We start from the raw sequence: 22,447 nt of genomic DNA, 5'->3' as shown, positions 1-22,447 counted from the left end.
GACGGATGGGAGGGGTGGTGGATGGGTCAAACATGCTCAAAACAGTTATTTCATCATCTCCATTGATTTTAAGTGTACATGGTTCATATTTCTAAACAAATTCGTGTTTACTCATGTTAGCACAAAGTAGGCATGAGGACAGGTAAGACACGGTTTGGTTTCCAAGAATAGAGCAAATTAATTAGGGGCCGGGTGGCTAAAAGGGGCCCACAGGGGGTTTTGCCCCACGACCCTATAGAAGGTTAATCCAGACCTGGAGTTTATTCTTTGCGTTTGGTAATAATGCGGTTTTAAATGCTGTAAATTGTCTCCTCCCTGATGAATTAAAGAACCATCTAAATCAAAGTGAGTGTCCTGCTGCAGGAGGATAAACACCAGCCGAAAAAAAGTGTTTCACAACCTGGCAGCCCAGAAGTTGTTTGGATTAGATAAGAAGTTATCTGTAAAACGTTGGTGAATGACTAACTATTAATACAGCAATTAGTGAAATGTATAAACTCTTTGTAAGTCTATAATAGTCCCTTCATACAAACTGAGCCTTTACACCCGAAAGCAATGCAGTGGTGCCCCCTACTGGCATGCACTCATCACATAGGATCGATATTATAGATCATTCATTCGTAGAACAGACTAGTCACCGCTTTGGACTACCGACTCCTCTCTGGTTAGAGCAGCTGACCTTTAGTGTTGACAGAGGAACAGATCTGAGTCGAGAGGTGTTCGTGTTCACTTTAGGTGATGCAGTTAGAAACAAGTTAAGCTTTCCCCGAGCAGCTCGGGCCTTAAAAACCCCGTCAACGCTCCAGAGGAGCTGCTCCACCTTTAAAAAGGTGCACCCGGCTGTGGATAAACCTCAGACTTCACTCACGACTCAAGGTTGAACAACACAGAGACTTTGTATGCAACGCTGTGAGGGCTGCCAATTGTGTAACGCTGGAGCAGAAGCTGCGCAGCCCATGAGAGCAGATGCCTCAAAGGTCATAAATGATTATAAAGCAGTATGAGAGAAAACAATGCAAGCTGGCTTCCAGGGACTTTGGGAATGTGGACTTTACCAAGCAAATTAAACTGAGGTAACATTCTGCATCCTGTGACACTGGGACTTTGGCACCGGCAGACTGCACCATAAAAAGGAAATTGTCCTTGCACTGCATTTTATTCATACTGTCAAACACTGAAGACTTATGTGAATTTATCAAGATTTTTAATAGTTATTTTTGATGTACACAATGAACAAAATCATGTCAATCAAAATATGATTAAACATCAGGTTCTTTTTTTACAGCATTGTAAATTAATCAGCCGTCACCACCACACACACACAAAGACACGCTCAGGATACACAGCCACCTCTGTTGTAATCTTAACAAGCTGTTAGCGTGGGCGCATGAATCCTGTAGAGCCGATAAAAAGGGCTTCTGTGTAATGACTGGGGAAAAAGAAGCCAATTAATCTGGTCAAGTCTGCAGGTAGAACAGGGACACTGGCTGTAGACAGTGTGCTACCTACATGTCTACTTATCACTCAGAAGTGTTACAAACCATAGCATCGAATGTTTAGAGTTATCTCACATGAGCCTTCATCTCAGGTGGCCATGGTACTGGAGAGGCTTCGAGAGGGGGGGGGGGGGGCAAATCAACACCTGAGGCTCTCTCTCAGCGTGCCACATGAACACAAGTCTAAACATACACACACACAAATCAAACCATGGAATGCCTAATGAAGAGCGCAGGCAGTGGAGGACTGCTGCTCGTCTCTAAAACGTCCAGATGTTGATGGAAAAATTAAAGAGCGGCACACCAACAAACTGCTTAAGAAAACTAGGAAATGACAAAGACGACAATAATGTAGTTTTGTAAGTATCTATGAGTCTTTTCTACGGCCCAAACAGCCACTTGACACAGGGGAAGGAAAGTTAAAGCCTTTTTTACTTGAAAGTATCCTAAATAAATATGCAGACAGTGATGATTGACAGTGATTCACCTGCTGATTGCAGACACTAAGAATAGACTCCAATTTGAAGAGAAGTGGGGCTTGATAATGATTAAAAAGCCTCACGCAGGAAAAAAAACAAAAAACAAACAGTCACGGGAATACAGCAGTCTATCCCCGAAAGAATACCGGCCATCACAGAGTGGACAGACAATGTGAAAGTGATCATTCAGAAAATATATACGATAATATCCTGAAACTGAATCTTTTTGTATCAGAAACAGAGAAAGGGGACAGGATATGGAAAACCAGGATAATGAACCAGGACTTTCTGCAGTCTTAGGAAAGAAACACAACCAGCGATGAGCGCCAACGCAGCAGGGAGTGGCACTTGCACTGCATTAGGTTGCAACAATATGGTCCTTGGGTGAGGAGAGGGAGAGCGAGAGAAGGTGCCAGGAGTCTGTGAGGGCGGCGGCCGGGTCGATGTGGAGAGGCTTTCAGTTCTTCAGCACCGCCTCGTAGTTCTGGAACACACACTGGGAAACCTCTGGAGCTCTGCACTTCAGGGAGATCTGAGAGACACAAGAGATGGACAGGGTTGAACATGACTTTACTGTTAAAATGAAAAGGTTTGTAAAGACGCAGGTTTTATAAATATTCACTGTTTGACATTCAGTACGCAAGTTGCATCCAGGACAAGACACAATATTATTTTTCAGGTAAAAACATCTTTATTGAAACCCTTCTTAATCCTTCCATTTAACTACACGATCAGTGAGCGAACGTTTATCACAAAACAGGGTTCCATGATCTGTGCGACGTTCATCTGAAAAATAAAATAAAAGCTGAATTGAAGCGCACTGATATACTGATTCAAAGATATAAGACTTAAATCACCTCTTCTAAGAGGAATCGATCCATGAAATCAACCTCTTTTACTCCCAGACAAACACAGGAGAGAGAAGAGAGGCAGCCTCTCCACTCTTTGATGTTGGTCTCAGCTGGGAGCAGGTTTAGGATTTGATAGTCTTCCCCCCCCCCATTCAACAATCACACTGCAGATGATATTTCATCAGATCCAGAAACACAAGACAGCTGGAGCTTTGGAATAATTATGAGGACAGATTGGCGTGGCACTTATTATTACATACAGGAGACAGTGATTCTGAATATTTAAAAATGTTTCTCTAATTAATTGCTGCATAATGAAAACCAGCTGTGCTTTCTCCTAGGACAAATGGAGCCTTTAATCACCCACATTGCTGTGCAGCATTCATCTAGCCCTCACACACACACACACACACACACACAGGCAGAGAGACAAAGACACAAAGAGAGGGACACACACACACACAGAGAGCAGCTCGGCCTCTTACTCACTGTTCTTTCAGCTTTCATCACTGTCATTTCTTAGAATCACATTTGTTCCAGTGGAAAGTAGTCTGGGGGGGATCAAAGTGCAAGTTTGCTAAAGATAGAAAGTGCAGAACCGCTACGACTGGTTTACAACGCAGAAAGAGCAGAAACAACACAAGAATACTTCTAACCTTTAGAAATCTGCCTGTCTGTCTGAGTGATAACAGTATTGTTAGGGACTGTCTGTCCTTTACTAGCCAACGGAAAGATGAGGAACTACATGCAACAAAGGTGTTCAGCTGGACTCCAACCAGATCAATGCCAGGATTTAATGGCATTTTCCCACGTAATATGTTCAGTAATCCCTCTTCAGCACGACCTCATCACAATTCAAGGAAGTGCTAAAAAAAAAAAAAAAACAAGACCTGTTTTTAAGCCCTCATACTTCACTACACGTTTTTCCTTTGAGACACTATTATGAGTACTATCTGAGCTCTGGTGAGTGACTGACAACAGGTCTACAGCAGGCCCAGACTCAATGGACACCAGGATCTACTGTGAGTGCGTGTGTGTGTGTGTTGGATAGCACAGAGCTGCAGTGGAATAAAGCAGTGGTGCTGCACAGCTCCTTAAGTGTTGCCTTCGCACAATCGGGGCTCTTTACTAATGCATGCAGCTGCTGGTAACATTTAGGCCGGGCTCTCCTGTCAGCGTGGGGTAAGAGATGTGAGGAGATGCGGATGCTCTAGCCGCTGAGTAGAAACTGCTATTTAGAGTCAGAAACTCTGCGCACTCATGAGTTCATCTTACTGCGAAAATAAATATTAGAATCATATTAGCAGTTCACAGGCAAGAAAGGAACAAACTGATAATGGAGGACGGTGTAATCCCTCAATGTGTACACGGTGTAATGAAGACATATATAATCTCATAGTATGAGTGTTCCTGGTGTTAAACAAACACTAATTCTCTGCTTATGTAGACGGTTAGGAGACTATGTTTGTGTGTAGGGCGCCACTCTGGTGTCCATTTCTGTGTTGAAGCCGACTTTGACGGCTCAAGAGGTGGAAAGAGACATCAGCGGTCACATAGTTGCCATGGGGACAGGAGACCGTGCGTCACGTCAAAACGATACGATGGCGTCACAATAAAAACTATGAAGTATACATGAGCGCCGATGGAAGTCAGTCACAGGGAATTCGAGAGCTGCTGACACTCAACTGTGGAAACTTAAAGCTGCTATGATCAATAATTTAGCAGCGCGCTACCGATCGACTGAACGAGGTCGCTCGTGGTGCTGAGGAAGCTTGAGAGCCACACGGGTGAGCTGAATCAAAGGATACTGTACGTTTTAACTCTGAACAAATTACAATTCTTTTTATGTCTCGTCTACAGAAGCACAATAAATAAAAACCAGAAGAAAACAAGGCAGCAGTGGGGCTTTGCTTCTTCCGGTCTAAAAATAGCTGCTGAGAAAAGGCTTCATTAAGCAGCTTGGCATTTAATGTGCCAAGAGAGCACAGGGACCGTGCAGCAGCCAGAGAACGAGGGACGAGCGTCAGAAAACACACTGTACATGCAGCACGAGGAACTTCAAAGTCTGGTCTTCTCTTCACTTAACAATTTATGACCCATCCTGAAAAGGTAAGGGGCCTTTCCTGCCCTGCTGAGCATCTATTTACACTTAATGTAGAAATCAGAAAAAAGAAGCAACAAAGAAAATGAAAGATGCACACCGCCTCCAGCAGAAAAGAAGCAAATGCTCTACAAATAATTTAGTAAAAATGTACTTTCACTTCAGCTGATGAATCTCAAGGAAATACTCCCAAAGTCATATATCTCAACGTCTCATATACGAGGTTAGGCTACACAGTGACGTACCAACATCAGAAGGTGTGAACAGATATCATAACCTGGAGGAGATTTAATGAGAGCTGGGTGACTGAATAAACTGACTCGTCTAGACTGGAGAAAACAAAGAGAACAGGGAGTGCCACACCTATAAATAAAAACATGAAGTGGAAGCAGACTGAGTGATGAGCTGAGAGGAGTCGCATCAAGGCCACGGTTCTAGACGGTAGTCGTGCAGAATGTCTAAACCAAACAATCCATCGAGAGCGGAGGCCGCGTCACGCTGACTAAGCAGAGACGCGCAACAACACAAAGAAATACACACACACACACACACACACACACACACACACACACACACACACACAGCAGAGTCACAAATACTAGCACCGCACAATCAACCAGCTCTCTCCCCGCCGCTCATCACTGCACACGAGTCTCCGTCACGTCTCTGCTGCGTCAGCAGTCTCCATCCGTGACGAGCAGTGATGACAGGACTTTGTAAACTCCGTCATACTGACTTCATTCAGCTATTGAGGCTCTGATTTGTGCTGAAGTGCAGGATGGAAGTTCCTACACTGCATGTCTGGCTGATGAGTGAAGACATTCTGGATCAAAGGTATTGCAGTAGTGGGTGGATGGTTTGGTGTCTACAGATGAACCTCTTAGTCATGGTTTGATGAAATAACTATAAACCGTCTCATTTTGATCAATGTGGGCATTTTACTCAAAATAAAGTTGTTCCTGATTATGCTGCAGGTATAATAATGTCAACACATTGTAAATACATACAACATAAAGTATGTTGCCATGTTAAATCTGGCCTTTTTATAATCCTGACATTTATGACAGTAGTTGGCAAAAGATACTGTAGGTTTTTAAAATGTAATAAAACACCAACGGTCGTCTCTCGCCAGCCATTTCTTTTGGTGGTAAAAAGTAAAAGACAGCAGCAAGAGCACAACAGTGATATGACTTCAGCCAACACAAGTGGACCAGTGCTCACCGTGTAGTTTGAGTTTCCTGTCTGCACCCTCAGCTCAGCCAGCACCCAGATGCCATTGGTGAGCTTCATGGACTGATACAGCATGTCCTGACCCTCCACTGTACGCTTGGCTATGGTGAATATGTTGCTACTCTGCAGTTTGTTGGACGCTGCATCTGTTTGTAGGAACATAATCAGAAATTAGCACAGTGCAGTAAAAATGTTAATCGTTTCTGTACTTACACCGTTTTAACTATCTGAACGCTCATTTTGTCGTGTTCAGTTTCAGTCATCAAACAATCATGAAATGTTACACACGATGCAGCATTTCGTCATCACCCCGGGCTATCCCCGTGGCAAAGATACAGTCACCAATTCAAAATCAACTTTTCTCCTCAGCCTCTGTCTCACTGCTGCTTCCCAGTAGGACGTGAAACCCTCTCTCTATGTTCATGAAGAAGAAATATAATCTCCATTAAGCCGTCATTAGGAATTATTTTTCCAGTTCAGCTGCTCTCACGCTTGTGTAAAACTAAATTATCGCCCGTAAATGGGAGACTATGTCAGGCTATTTCAACACACAGAGGAGCAGCAGGATATGGCCGCCCTGTGGTGCCCTCTCTGTTCTCCGTCCATCGTTCTCACCTGAGTTGAGATGGCAGTCTTTGATCTGAAACTGGGCCTCGTTGTCATTAGGAATGTCTTTCCATGTGGCGAGGAACACCTGTCGCTCTGCGGACAAGGAGACACAATCACCGGATGAGTCCAAGGACAGAGCACACACTGAAATGTGCACAATTAGAGGTTTGATGTAAATGTACACACAAAAATGTCGAATGAGTGAGAAAACTATCTTCTCCAAAGTTTGTCACACGCAAACTATACTGTTGCACAGAAATACATTAACAGTGTTTTGTTTGTGGCCGCTTATGTTGGAACATTATCTCTGTTTTATGACAAACTGTTACCGGATGAACCGGAGAACACGGATAATAACTAAATGTATGTATCGACACCGTCACACTACAAGTCCATTACCGTTACATCGCAGTGACACCAAATATAAAAACTGAGTCTGGAACACCAACAAATTAATTATTTACTTATTATAACCAATGATATCGTCAGTGAGGTTACGGTTTACATGCAGTTGATTCAGACTAAGATGTGTACTTGTCAATTATTATGGGCTTTAATGTCGGCCATGGTGTAAGGCATTTATCAGCCTTTTATGATTCACGTTACATGTTCTGTCCCCTTTGATTAGTTAAATGTAGATGATGCCGGTACTTATGCATTTTGTCTCTGTAATTAACTGTGAAGTTCATTTTGCAGTAAAGTTCTTATTAAAATGAGAAAATACTCTTTTCATTTCGTTCACATACATTATACAAAAACAGGCTTTACCATGTGGCTATTTCATATCAACTATTTATTAATTAATTCATTTTAATTACAATAAAATATGCTAGATCGTGATTTATATAGTTAGAGATATGAAATTACCTATATCAGGATGGATACTGTGCCGCTCAGAGAGGCGAGTGCGTGCACACGCTCTCACTGAATGACTGACATACGCTGACGTCAGCAGGGATTTGAGGCTTTTGTGTGAAGACATTTAGCTGAGACACACTCACCCATCTTCCCGTCCTCCACAAACAGCATGCTGATGGGGTACTGGCAGCTGAAGTAGAATACGTCAATGTTGTTCTTAACAGCCACCTGCGAGAGTGATTACATCCAAGGAGGAGGTAGAGGAGGACGACAGGCGAGGGAACAAGAAGCAGTACATGGGTAATTTGTTTTCAAGTACCCTTCAGAGATGGACATTGCTGGTGTATGTGTGCTGTTTACTGAACAAGAGGGCTGCAGTCCTCTGGGAATCTCACTCTCACACACAGCCAATACTACACCATCAGTGTTCTGCACTGGCCTCCCATCATACTGTGTCTCACAGATAGCATGAGGCTTTTATTTGCCGAAATATATCAGCAAACACTACTTACAAGCTAACAGGGGTGTAACGGTTCGTGTATTTGTACCGAGCCGTCAAGCAGCGCTCAGAATAAAGTCTGTAGATCGATGCATGTAATGTGGAGACAAAGTTCACAAGCGGAAAGTTCCACCTGAAAACGTACGCAACGTATGCTGAGGTCAGCACAACAAGCATGCGAGTCAGTCATGCAAAAGCACATTTGACAGCATCACCCAGATGTGCTGATCACCTACAAGTTAAATATTTCAAAAATAACTATTTCTACAGACAGCCTTCAGAAAGTGCTTCACGAGAGGATGGGGGGGGGGGGGGGGGGGGGGGGGGGGGACAGTGAATTGGGCCAGACGAGCGCTGAAGAATGAGCATCTTATTCCTGGTTGCAATGCAGGACTGACAGGAACACTCAAACAATTCAAAGCTTACTTCTGTACATTTGGAAACTAAAAGCACTTTATTATGAGCTATGTTTAAGCCAGCATATTATATAAAAATAGAGCCGTAAATTATGTTTGGGCTGTCGTTTAACACAAAGATGTTTTATGCACTCAATACAAAAAAAAAAAAAAGTAAAAATGATTTGGTATGAGCATCTCATTTTTTAATACGCGTCTGTTTATTTTGTCTTGACGGTAAAAACAAGCTATTTGAATTTGCTGCGGAAAATTGCGATCGACATGTTCAAAGCAGTCGTGCAGAACTTTTGTCTGTTTGAGAGAGTAATTAAAAATAGTATCATTTGAATATGAATTTGACAAGCACTGTCGACATGCTTATGACTTCAGATGAGCTCATCTCTCTCGTCGATCTATTTTGGATTTAAATCCTCCACTGAACGCAGTTTATTGTTTTTCTGGAGCATTCACTCCAGGCACTTCTCTTCTGTCATACTCTGAGCTGCTGCTGCCGCTATAGTCTCTCCCTCATTCCTGCCCATTATGGTATTGGGCAGTACAGGTAGACCTACATACCGAGCAACCAATCAGAGAGCTAGAATAAGCAGCTACGTTGTTAGTAAGAGTGCAATGTCGGTCGACAGCACTTTGTGAACTGCTGATGTAGTGACGCTGTTGTCGAGTTAATAAACAACTCGTTCTGAGAACAGTTCTCTGGAGTTTTTAAGCAGTAATGTCGCCAGAGAAACATCAGCATTGTGTGAACCCGTTTGGCTTTCATGCAACGGACGTTCAATTATGTATGTATGTAAAAGTCTTTAAAAAAAATGTATTTAAACATATATTAAGAAAATATTGTTATTTAGCATGTATCGTGATTATTTAGATTATTATTATTTAAGAGGGACAAGGTGTAGAGCTGTTAACGTCACAATGTACTAAACTGATTATCTGTCTGCGTCAGCTCAGCAGGTGTCATCGATCGACTTCTCAATCGATGACATTGTACGTTCACTGTATTTATTGTACGTACGTTGACAGTCTACTGCTTTGGTACGACAGCAAAGAAGTCATTCACCCATTTTGGGAACCCCTGTACCATTTCTTTACTACTGAATAAGCCTGTAAATGTCCAGCAGACCTGATGAAGTCACCACTCTGATGTCTGTAAATGTAACTGCTGTGTCATTGCAGAGGGGAAGAACTGCCACAAAACTTGCAGCCAAAGTGACTAAAGAACTTCTGGAAAAGTATCTTCCATCAAGACAAACCCTCTCAAAAATAAAATATCTAAAGATGTTACCCATCAGTGCCCATCAAAGTCGGGCCCGTAGGCAGCAGAGTGGAAAGGTGAGACTGACGCCAGGAGAACAAAGGAGCCATAATGACCCCCCACCATCCCCCTTATCTTCCCTCTCCAGCTGCACACAGCGGCCGTCCTCAATTCTGCTCGGTTAAAAGAACCGCGGCTGCTCAAACACAAGCCCGCCTCTCACGCTCTTTCTACTAATCCACAACCGTTCTGATGGTTGTTTCTTGTTTTAATTCGGTTTTATTCACAACAGCGGAATTCAACCATATAGCTGAACAACAGTGAGGACATTACTAATCACTTAAGACACATGGTCATATGTTCAAAAGAGATAGTCAGGTCCATGAATAGCTCAACCATGAAGCATTTTGATGTTTTAGTTTTGTAAACTTAAGAAATATAAAGAGAAATGATGAAGAAGTTGAAATTATGCCAACTGTAATTAGGAATCTGACACACTGAGCAAAGCAAGGTATTCATTTAATTTAAAAAAAAAAATTTAGAGGTTAACTGACTATTGGTTTTACTGACATTCAGCATTTTTACGATAATCAGAATAGTTTTTTTTGTTTTTTTTGTAGGAGCACGAGAACTACGAGAAGAGGGAATGAGACTGCGCCTGGACGCAGGTGATAGATATGACCCATGACCGGATTATTAGAGTTACCACCTAGTGGTTATAGTGGCCTAGTGGCCTCTGCCAACCACCTATGTTACAGCCCACATCCACTTCTGTCCAAAATGTCATCACTTAGTCATTCCATAAGACTTTGTGTAAAATTGTCACAATTAGCAAACAAATTCTTGAGTTGTGGGAAAAAAGCGTGTTTAGTGAGGTCACAGTGACCTTTGACCTCACATTGTAATCAGTTTATTCTCAAGTGAAAGTTTTTGCCAAATTTGAAGAAATTCCTTTCAGGCGTTCCTGAGATACCACGTTCACGAGCATGGACCGGATGGACGTACAACCCAAAAACATTTCGCCTCAGGCCAAACGAGTGGAGGCATTAAAATCCAGCGCATTGATAGACATTCCGTATCATGATGGATGGCATGCGATCATATCAGCGCATTCCATCCATCATATTCCACAACCCACCCCCACACGTTAATGTGATTTAACAAGCATCGGACCCATTCATTTGAGTCAGTCTTCACTCTGAAGGGTGGAGATTGTGATCTCTACTTACAATGACAGAGTCACAATCTGCTTCATGATCACTAAAGAAAAGCTCTGCGAGTGCAGGATGGGAGGGCAGACTGCAATACATGCAAAGAACGCGTCAGCATGGCAAGAGCACTGGCTCCTTCATGTATTAAAGATGACGTTAAAAGGTTTAAAAGATAATGTTGAAAGGTTCACTCTCGCAGAATTTAATTAAACATATGCTGAAAAGAATTTAAACGACAGTTTGTGCTTTTGACACAACTTTCCTTTTTCAAAGATTATTTTTAGGGCCAGACATAGAGGCACTGCAGTAAGGACTCTGCCCTAGTACTTTGGGCACCCGCTATACTACATGAACAACACTTTAATTTTTACTGCAAATGTACAGCGGCTCCAAATATTAGTTATTGGTCTCCTTGATTACTAATCATCTGTATCATATCAGCCCTGAAGAAAACACATCGGTCGACCTCCGCCTCGTCTCCCAACTCTGTTTGCATTCCAATGCAAATATTGACAAAGTGCTGTCACAATGTTCGAGGCCCTTGGGGCCCCAGTAGGAAGACATGTTAGGACAAACAACTTTAGGCATCAGAGTCCTGGTAAGGCCAGTGTTGAATAAATGAAACCAGTTGACATACATAACCCTGTGCTTCTAGTCTGACCAAAACAAAAACTAGCAGTCACATCAACTTCAGGGGAACTGAATATTGTGGCGGTTTTACCTGCAGGTTGTTGAGCGGCTCCATCTTCATGACAGGTCCCACAGTGCTGAGGGGAAGGGCCGCTTCGATACTCTGGTTTGGACCAAGAGGAGTGAGAATCTGAAGGGGACCAGCCGGAGCGAGACCAAAGCTTCAGAGGAACACAAGAGGGGAAAGGGTTAATTGTGTAAATGTACAGAAATCTCAGCACATTTCTTAGTAGGTGGTCTTACCTGTTTCTGTTAAACTGGATGGCAAAATCAGTCATGACACTCATGGCTTTATTATTGAGGGTCATCTCCATTTGGATGACCCCAGCACGGCGGACAAAAACGCCCGTTATCTCCAGACCCTTGGCCTTCATGGCCGGAAGCCAAATCTGAACAGAGACAAGATCGGAGAGTTTCTTCGGGATCCAAGCACTGGTGTCACATCGTTCTTTGCCTTATGTATCAAGACTCACTGTTTTAGGGGGGTTGTAGGCTCCCATAGGCAAACCAACTCCACCACCGAGATCAAACAGGTCATCCAGACCGCCGCCAACGGGGGCATTGAATGAGGCCGGCATCACAGCTGGAGCAGCACCGAAACCGGCCCCCATCTGTGGGTTGCGAAGAAACACGTTAACCCAACATATTAAATTTCACCCTGTACAGGGCAATCAAAGTTTGACAAAATCTCAAACAAATGACTCACAGCAGGATTTCCTCCAAGGTCTCCGCCAAGCTGGATGGGAACAGGCACAGAGAACAATCAGGTTATCGATTGGTGCAAATATTCTGGACGACGGTGGAAGGGTGTGAGGCTGTGATTAATGACTGCTATGGGATTAACACTTTTTACAAGCGACAGGAAGAAGAAGGAGACAAGAGAACGGGAGAAATTCTCATTTTATGTAACTGACCTTTCGATGCCCACACAAGTCAGGCCGAGTGGCTATTGAAATCCAATCGGTTTTGTTCTAATGCTGCTCACTAAATGAGTATTGTGGTGATGAAAAGGTTGGGGTTGGGGGGGCAGTGAACAAGACTGGTGGTGCAAAAAATGTATAGTAATTCCACACAGTGACAAAGGTTTACTACTTACAATATACAAGAAACATCGGCCAGATTTACTAAAATGTCACTGACATGGAATGGGAAACAAACAATGCAACAGGCACAGAGCACTGCTGGGGAGAACTACTCAGCGACAGTGGTGCGACAGGGGACAACAGGGGGGTCTAGACTGGTGCTGGCCTTTACTGGTCCCCTGGACCAACCTCAGTGGGGCTGTAATCTGGGGGCGATGGGGACTGATGTGGGAGCTGAGGTGACTGAGGAGTGTCCGTCCGCAGGGGAATAGGCGGCTGATTGAAACACAACGCAGAGCACAGAGAATAAAAAAAAAGAAAAAGAAGAAAAAAAAAAAAAAAAAAAAAAAAAAAAAAAGAGTTGGACTCAAGGATTTAACAGCACGCTTACTTTAGATGTCACAATAATAAAAGATGATGAGTGATTGAAAACATCAGATTGATGCATGAGAACTACAGTAAAACAGAATCTTCTAAAATGGCCCGACATGGTTTATAAATGTTGTGCCCGCTTCCCTCCGTGTAGTTACCGGCTCAGACTCATCCCCCATCTGCAGTTGCAGCATTGAACAAAGAAAGGGAAACAAACAAGGGTCAAAAGAAAAAGCACCAAGAAGGTAGAAGAAAAGTACAAAGACATTACCGTCACCAGGTCCCATTGACATAAAGCCTTTTTTACTGAAAAGAACTGAGATATTCAAGCCGTCAACAACCCGACAGCTTCTCTCAAACAGAAGACCTACCAGGCTGTCCAGTCCTCCGCCAAGGAGGTCCATAGCACCCATCTGCATGCCAGAGGAGGTGGGCGGTGGTGGTCCGGTGGTGGTAGGAGGTGTCAGGTCCAGGTTAAGCAGATCTCCGAGGAGGTCTCCCTGGGACGGGATGACAGCAGGAGGCGCTTCAGTAGCTCCAGCAGCAGAACCTGTATCCGGGCTCTCGCCACTCTCGCCACTAGGAGAAATAAAACAAGAAGAAAAATAGAACGAAACATTTTATGGAATTCAATTGATTACCATTTTCTAGCTAACTAGATGTATGTGCGATGACTTGTATGTAAAGGCAGGAAGGAACACAGCTGCATGGCTTAAAACCGCTAGAAAGTGTGCTACTCAGCAGATTTGAGGGAAACATAATAGAGTCAAGAAGCTAGATCCACTTCAGTAAACAAACCCCTTTACATGCAGTGTTTTTTATTTATTTTAAAAGTGCATGACTCACGATCCAGCACTGCCAGGGAGCCTCTTGTGCTGAACACCACGGCTGCCCTCAACAAAAGCACTGGGAGGCTTGTGGTAGACAGAGGCCAGGGTACCAATGTGGCAGATGAGCTCCTCCAGCAGTGTGGGCTCAATCAGATCCGTCTCCTCAGAGATCAGGGGCTTCTCCGCCAGAACCACCTCCTTGGCAGCCACGGGGTCTGTGGAGAGCAGACGCCAGTAGATGTAGCCGCGGTCCCTGAGGTCCGGGTTATCAGAGTCCTGCAGCAAGAGAGGGAGATGGAGGAACGGGGATGAAAGAGTATTATTCATAGAGAATGTTTAATGAATACTTAATGTTAAACACTACTTTGTCTCTGCCCCAATATGAGAGACTGAGCAGTGATTCAAAGTCATCAACAGAACGTCAGGGTTCCAACTAAATCAAAAGAGACCGACATTTATGTATTCACTAAACCATTTACAACTGCAGATGATATGTGAGGCTCTCAAAAGAATAGAAATATATTTTGTCATTCGGTTCTTTTAAGTTATGAGGCCCGTTTTCATCTCCCCATTGCTGCTTTCTGCCAGTGAACTGCAGTTTGCAGTGTTTGTGTACATCCGTTTGCATATGTACAGAGAGGTTTAATGCTGTAGATACAAGGTGTGTCATACTCTACATCTTTTACTAACGGAAGCACAAGGCTCAGCTCCATATTACAGTACTCCAGTGAATGATTCAGTAAAAGAGAACTTTTGGAAAAGATACAAAAAGGAGAAGCCACGTCTGATGGGAAGATATTGCACAAACTAGAGGAAGACATGTCTAGCAGGATCAGAGTCGTAGACAGTTGGTGAGGATAAAGGCAACAGAGAGTGTGTGTATGTTTTGCTGCTCACCTGTGTGGCTAGACTCAACACCTGCTGCACCAGCTCCTGGGTCTCGGTGGGCTTTTTCAGGAACAACTTAACGATCGCTGTCAGCAGCTGTAACTGCACCTAGAGGACATGGTGAACACATACAGTACGTTACAGCTGCTCACATACTACCATTAAAGCTAGCGTGTAGACAATTTAGCCTAAAACCGTAAATTAGTGTCGAGTTGCAGCTTAACGATGATCTTTTAACAATGAGCTGTGCTGATCCACGACACATAATAAACAAATAAACTCTTTTTAAATCTCCGGGCTGAGGTTTCCCATGGACGGCGCACCCTGCTGAACAGTACCGTAACTATCCCAATTATTGGCTTAACCTGCTGTAACCAAACACCGCAAAAGGGATCATTTTATGCATGATGCATTTATTTCTACCCACGATATGACTCGCTATCAGAAAAGCCTCTCCAATGCAGTAGTGAAGGCTTGCTTCTCTACAAAACCAGTCAAGTCGCAGTTTACAGCAATGTCTTTGCAAAATGTCATCCCCTCATCATTCTATCCTTTGGGATATTTGTGTTAAATTGTCATAATTAGCATGTGAATTCTTAAGTTCAGCCAAAAATGTATTTTATGCGATTGACCCACATTTGGAGAAATTCCCTCAAGGTGTTCCTGAGGTATCGCGTTCATGAGAATGTACGTACATACAGACAACCCAAAAACACGGGCGACTATCGCCGGCATGGAGGCATGAAAAGTGTTCCATTATTCCAATAATCGTATTAAGCACCGTTAGTCTCAGTAAAACTAATTATATAACTCATTTAGGATTCTTCCATTTCTCTCACGGTACCACACATTGTGATGTTATTTAAACATGACCTGTTCTCTGTACTAGTACTGCATGTGTATGTGTGTACGGCATGTCACCTCCATTTCCAGCAGCATTATTATGAATTTCATTATTTCAGAAACTACTGTCAGCACTGAATGCAAATTATTGGTGCCACGACCATTAAAACTTAACTTCCCATTTTGGAAATCGCAAAGTGCCCAAATTCTCCTCAACCCACCTGAGTGCTTTCATCATGGAAACCCTCCAAAAAGCTCTCCAGCAACTCATCAGCGTTGTCGATGCGCTCGGCATACTCGCCCACAATCCAGATCATGGCGGCACGCGCCTCCGGCTCATCCAGGGAGTCCAGGTTTTCACACAGGGTGGCGATAACGCTCTCATACCTGGACACAGTCACGCAAAACAACACTATATGAACTCAAATGTTGCAAATGTATCTGGAGAGAACAAAAAACAAATCACATGGAGCGAATTACTATCATTTACGTAAAACTTCATTAATCTATTAAAAACTGACATAAACAGCCACCACATGCCCCCAGCTTAGAGAACATGGCAGCATGTTTCACATCAGCTCACAAAGAACAACGTCAGCATTACTTTGGAGTTGTGTGTTCTGGCAGCCGGACAAACGTCAGTCCAGTATTCACTGTCCTTTTACCTCTGCTCAACCAGCCAATGTTTTCTGGAGTAGTTGATGAATTCATGTGGTTGAGGAGTTTCATTTCCATAATGCTTGTATTACAAGGTGTGCCTCGGCAGAACGATTTAGTTGAGGTCTAGTTAATAGAAAAGGCAGAGGTTTGAGTGGGGAGTGACTCATACAGCTAAAGGCTTGAGCCACGCAGAGCTGGAAGCGTTCCAACGCTGCTCCCCTGGAGACTAACGACTCCACGGTGACGGTCTACCGCTGACTGTGTGGGCGAGGTTCCTGTCTGGCACATGACTCCACTCTGTGGGATCCACAGCAGAAGTCACGCTCCGGCACAATCTGCCTCACCGTCTTTGACGCGGTGCCTTTAAGGCCGGGTTCTCAGTGCCGTCCTCTACTAACACTCTGGTGACAATTGTCTTCAAGACCAAGACAAAATAATCGGCGCGTCAGTGAAGTGGAGCAGGAAGACTGTCTGCGTGCGTATAACAGTGTGTGTGAGTAAATACTGATGATCAGTGCCTCGTATATCTGTTTGAAGAGAAATAGCAAAGTGCGGACTCAACACTCTGCATTCCTCAACTGTTACGAGTGAATCTGGACAGTGAAGAGTTAACAGATAATGTGCAAATGACCACACTGATGCTTCAGAGGGAACCTACTTGTTGGGGTACTTGCGAAAGATGTCCTTGATTACCACAATGGCCTCCTGCACCACGTAGTTAACTTTGGTTTGGATGAGGTCCAGCAGTGTGCTGACACAGCGCTCGGCTGATTGCTGATTAATGAAAAGAAAAAGAAAAATATGTCATGATAGGCCTGCAAATAAAATAAAAACGGTATAAAATAATGTATAAACATTGTGTGCATATAACATGCAGGAATAATAAAGTAGTTTGACATATATATTAGTCAACAAATCTAGTGAGTAATGCACGTATTTTGTAACGTATATTACTAGAAGTGACTTTAAACATTTACATTGAGGCTCAAATACTGCATTCAGTTCAGGCTTTAACAGTAAACAGTCATGTGTTCATTTGAAGTATGTTTTATTGTAATTATGAGAGAAAAATATCATGGTGTACAAAGTGGAAACCTTCATAAACTGTAGTATAATTTGTTTTATGAACACTATCATGATGACAGAGCTTCATTGTATTCATTATAGAAACACAATAACTGTGCCTGACTGGTGGCCTTTTATAACTTAGTGTTATGATCCGATTGAGTCCAAGGACCCGTAAATATAAACAATCATACACGACTAAAGCTTCATTAGTGAACAACATAGCTGACAAGGGTTTGACCGACAAAACATCTGGTGACAGTATGACGTCATCTGCGCACACCTCTACTTTGATGGCACAGCGGCCAATGGCTCGGACCGCTTTGCGTACAAAGTCCACGTCCACCTCAGTGGCGTACTCCTTCAGCTCAGCCAGGACCTGCAGTGAGACAGACGAGCATTATGTCACTCAGAGGATTTAGGGACATATATAGTATAGTATAAGTATTACAGCTGTGTGTGCGTTACCTGGGCGATGTTGGCTTGAGAGGCTAGACGAATCATGATGTCCAGCTTCTCCAGTTTGACATAGATTGGGTCGTTGTACTTTACAAAGAAGACCTTCATCTCGTGTTTCAGGATCTCCGGCCTAAAAAGAAGTAAAAAAACATCTTGTTATTTGTGGCAATCTGTAATTAAACATACAATTAAGTAAAAAGGGAATCCCACTGAAATGTAGCGTGCTTACATCTCCCCACATTTACCGTCTCTGTACGATGAGGTTGATGTTTCTGAGAGCCACATACTGCAGCTCAGGCTCAGCGGAGAGGAGAGTGACCAGTGGAGGGGCGAGCTTCTTAAGCAGGGTGCCATAGTAGTCCAAGTCTTTGGGCAGCATCTCCATGAACTTCATTAAAACTTTAACAGCCGACAACACCACTGCAGAGTTGGCGTGGGAGAGCCGTGGGGTCACACGCTCACAGATGCTAGCAGATGGTATTGGGGGAGAGAGCAACATATTACACAGGGTGTATTTTTTTACGGAGAGCGACTCGATTCTCTGCTCAGGTAGACATCACTTCTCTATATCTTTACACAACAAATAGTCCTTTGCTGCTATATATCGATGTTCAGAATGTTAAATACAGCTGCTCTCTCTCTCTCTCACCTTTGGGACTCGCGGTCATCACGAGGTGTGTAATTGGCCAGGCAGTCAAGAATGAATATCTGTCCCCACTCTGTGCACTCATTTAAAGCAGTCAGCAGCTTGTTGATGGTCTGAGGGTTCAGGTCCAGTAGATTACTGTTGGGGTGAGACTCTGCTATCTCAGACAGCGCTGCCACTGCGTTCGCTACAACCTAACGATGAAGACAAGTGTACAGATAAATGGGGACAGAAAGATAAAGCCCGCCCCCAGCTATACTAAGATATAAACACTAGTCTGGCAACATGTTGAACATTTGTATCCAGCAAAGAGCTTATCATTGAAAGGCAGCGCTGTAGCCCCACCCTCAACAGCCAGCTAGTAGGGGGCCTGAGGGAGTCGTACCATGGGGTTGGAGTCAGAGATGAGGTCTTTAAGGGTGTCCAGGAAGCCTTGGTCCTCCACCAACTGGGCGTTGATGTCATGGAGCTTCGCTACACACACAGCGGCCGTCTTCCTCACATACGGGTCTTCATCCTTCAGACATTTCCTCAGTGGCTCACAGAGGTACTCTGTGATCTTGTCCACACGGATGCAGCCCATTGTGCGAACAGCGAGGGCCCGGATTAGAGGGTTAGGGTCTTCACAGTCCTAGAGTGGTGGTTCAGAGAGGTCATTCATTTCTGTATCATACTACATCGTCTAAAATACATTTTAAAAATGTATCTGACAGTTGTTTGCATTAGCATTCTGTACAGAATTAAATCATATATTGATGTGTCACTTCATGTCATTACAGCACTTAAATTATGAGTAGATCATTGAATATAGTTTACATATTTAAGATGGATCGGGCTTTACCTTTACAAAGGTGTTAACAGCCATGATAGCCATGTCGGGCTGACTCTTAGCATAGTTCATCAGGTAGAGGTAGACCAGCTTTTTCAGTTCCAGGTTGTCCGTCTGCATGCAGTTCACAACATCTGGGAAGAGAGCACTGAAGGAGGGACAAGGTGTTCAGTGACGACCGATTCAAAATGGAGGGTGATTTGTTACAGAGCATTATTTCAGTGTGGGTATTTTGGACATCATTTTCCCTGGCTCACCTGACATCCTTGCCAACTGTCATGGATGCAATGACCTTCTTCACAGCCTCCTTCTTCTTCTCTTTCTTATCACTGTTTAGCTCCGCCTTGAGCTCAAAGATCTCCCCTGTGCACACAAGAGAAACAAAGTAAACTACACATAATTTACTCCATTTGTGATGGAGGCGCTGGAAAATAAAATTTAAAATTAAAAAGAATAAACTGCAGTACTGCAGCATTGACCCTTTTATCCCCAGCAGTGTCTGATACTGGTGGGTGGTTTTGGTTGTCAGTGGCTTAGGTGGATCAATGCATTTCAGATCATTGTGTTACTGAGGTGTCTCTCTGCATGAAGTAGACTATAAAACCTAAAACATCAGCACACCGTCACTTTTGGGCTTAAATTTAAGTCTACCTACTTAGAGGTTCCCAGAAACCACAAATCACTCCCGAATCACTCCCTTTAAGATGTTAACCACTGACCACCCGCAGCAAAAAGAACATTCTGAAAGAAATCTGCTATTATGTCTCAAGCAATCTAACAAACACAAGAAGTCTCTACGCTATCGCACATAAGCACCGGTTTGCATTTCCAGAGCCCTGTGAGTGGGCACATGCTCTGTTCTGGGTCATGAAAAGTGCCACACAATTACAACAGGAGGCACAGCCGGACAGTTAAATCTCTGTTAGCTCATGTCCAATATGTCCAATCTGATTTACAATAACCAGAGCGGTTCAGTTCTTGGCAATAACATTGATACGAAGCAAGGTGATGATAACATTGTTTTCATTGTCTAGCTGGGTCAATTAGGTATCAATACAATAACAAAATATAACTACACGGTAAATCTTTAATTTCGTGAATGAACAAATCAGCTATCAGACCTTTCTTGGTAGTGGTGAAATACTTTGAGTCCGTCATCTTGGATCCAAATTGTCGATTCTCCTGCAAAACATAAGAGGGTGAGAGAGTCGACAGTGAATCTTTTTCTGAGTGGAAACTTGGAGCATCACAAGTGCAACAGGAAACTCTAGAAGTGCAAACACAGGGAAATAAGAGGACTTCCTGTCTTCTCCTGAACTAATGGCAGTGATCCATCTGAGAGAAGAAAACAATAGACACTTAAATCTCCTCTTAAACTGTGACACTTGTTGGCCAGCATGTATGTGGCCAGCAGCGTGTAACTAACTATAAGTATTTCCTGTTGGTGATTTCCACTCTTGGTGCAGCACATCTATGTGAAGGAAATGTGAGCAGTAGTGCTCAAGTTAAAAGGCAAGGCTTGGTTTTTTTGCTGCAGCCAGCATGTATTGTTTTGTTATAAATATAATGTTTATGATACTTGACCACAATGCAAATATGTACGTAGTTCTGGTTGTTACCTACACTGATTGAAACAGACGGCACTTCATTAATTCGACTGAGCTCATATTACAATGTTGAATGCGTGAAACTTGCAGGAACAGTGATGCTAGCAGAGAGATGTGAACTTATTTGATATACCAAGTCAAAGTCACAATGAACAGCAGAAGCGTATCTGTTAGTGACGTTAACTTAACCAGTTTCATTCTTCATTTAGCTTCACGTAGCGTTAGCTGTCAACACCAGACAGGCTGTTAGCCACAAGCTAACCAGATACGACGCATTCAGCCCACTGACAACGTAGCGAGCTAACAAGACGCTATAACGCTAGCTAGCTAGCTGATTACGGTGACGTTACTTTAACGCAAGCGTTAACACTGCTGCCATGCCACACCGTCACTGAACTAACAGTATACTATTGAATAGTGTTCAGAGTAACAGCAGGAGTACTTCACACCAACGTCAGCTGACTTTACGTTATGACTGCTCACTTAGCCGGAAAGTAGGAGGATGGGTTCGCTAGCTCGATACCATCAAACTAGCATGACGCTAACGTTAGCTTAGCAGGCTCGAGAGTGTACAATCCTGCTGGAAAAAAACTAAAATATGTGACTGTTAAGTTGGTTAAATTGATGCAGATAGTTATGCAATTAACGATGCTATTCGATCAACTACTCACGCATAATTGATTCGCCCATTCCTGCATCTTTGCAGTAGTTAGATGAATGAAAGTGGTGTGAACCGCTAGCTCTCCGGTGCAGTGTGCCTGTCAGTGTCAGCAAGCGCCCTGGCCACTTCTCTAGCTCGCACAGCTAAGACATGACCTTCTAAGTACGGGCTTAAGGAAGCCTTTGCCAGAATAGTTAAGCTCTTAATCTGTCGGCCTGGTTTAAAACTTACCGAACGAATTAACGTGCCTTCGGAAGTTAAAATTAGATGAATTTGGAGAGAAAATCTCCACAAACACCTTACCGCGACAGGCGTAGCCGAGCTGTGATGGCCTTCGTCTCCTCCCACTTGATTTACTTCCGTCTTTACACTAAATATCGTTTGCAAACGAGAGAAGCAGCGTCAGCTTCCAGTCAGAGGAGCGGGTCAACTCTTTGCTTTAATAAGAAGTTATAGGCTAATTAATGTATCCACTGACCTCTAAGAGTTAACAACATAAAGATTAGTTGACGAAATATTAAATGTAACTTGTACAATCACTTGTAACTTGTAATTTGAATACATCATTATAAAAGAGTTACTGAAAGAACAGAAGTAAATAAAGTGGTATCAGCCTCATCAGTTGCCAGTGTATTCTATGCATAGCTAATGCAGTGTGAATTATGTAATTAGGTGTTTCTAATATTTTTTCAATGCCTTGTATGTCACCTACACTGTTACAATGGGAGGCGTTTCTTATGTTGTCGGATTAGAAACACAATAAACAACAGCACCACAAACTGCCTCTGAAATGATCATGAAGTTGAATCAACA

At 43.3% G+C, this 22,447-nt stretch overlaps 1 protein-coding gene across 4 annotated transcripts; it reads right to left on the bottom strand.

Moving 5' to 3' along the window:
- Window positions 1-1,227: 1,227 nt before the first annotated feature.
- ap1b1 (adaptor related protein complex 1 subunit beta 1) lies at window positions 1,228-21,971 on the bottom strand. 4 transcript variants are annotated; one of them, XM_079269716.1, is made up of 23 exons: window positions 21,938-21,971; window positions 20,488-20,548; window positions 19,624-19,729; window positions 19,379-19,514; window positions 18,923-19,168; window positions 18,541-18,731; window positions 18,137-18,358; window positions 17,901-18,021; window positions 17,716-17,811; window positions 17,026-17,141; window positions 15,929-16,094; window positions 14,874-14,972; window positions 13,993-14,252; window positions 13,518-13,725; window positions 13,305-13,325; window positions 12,399-12,428; window positions 12,166-12,303; window positions 11,936-12,081; window positions 11,724-11,853; window positions 7,768-7,852; window positions 6,773-6,859; window positions 6,149-6,303; window positions 1,228-2,507 (listed from the first exon to the last, which is right to left on the bottom strand). In XM_079269716.1, the coding sequence occupies exons 2-23, from the start codon at window positions 20,522-20,524 to the stop codon at window positions 2,433-2,435; spliced, it is 2,871 nt and encodes a 956-aa protein (XP_079125842.1). In that variant the 5' UTR covers window positions 20,525-20,548; window positions 21,938-21,971; the 3' UTR covers window positions 1,228-2,432. The 4 variants fall into 4 exon arrangements, with proteins under 4 accessions (XP_079125842.1, XP_079125841.1, XP_079125839.1 ...); XM_079269715.1 differs by having other exon boundaries at window positions 21,866-21,965; XM_079269713.1 differs by lacking the exon at window positions 21,938-21,971 and adding an exon at window positions 21,645-21,732.
- Window positions 21,972-22,447: the final 476 nt, after the last annotated feature.

Source organism: Melanostigma gelatinosum (genome assembly GCF_949748355.1).
Source record: "Melanostigma gelatinosum genome assembly, chromosome: 6".
Taxonomy (NCBI): domain Eukaryota; kingdom Metazoa; phylum Chordata; class Actinopteri; order Perciformes; family Zoarcidae; genus Melanostigma; species Melanostigma gelatinosum.
This window is presented reverse-complemented; position numbering and strand designations above follow the sequence as displayed.

Bases quoted from the DNA above. Each gene is read 5' to 3' on its own strand.
- ap1b1 (XM_079269713.1), bottom strand. From the start codon at position 21,671: ATGCAGGAATGGGCGAATCAATTATGC. The intron at 12,429-13,304 runs GTAACTACACGG...GTTCCCATCCAG, and splicing joins TGGGGGATGAGTCTGAGCCG to CTTGGCGGAGACCTTGGAGG. The intron at 6,860-7,767 runs GTGAGTGTGTCT...CCTTGTCCGCAG, and splicing joins TGTGGAGGACGGGAAGATGG to AGCGACAGGTGTTCCTCGCC.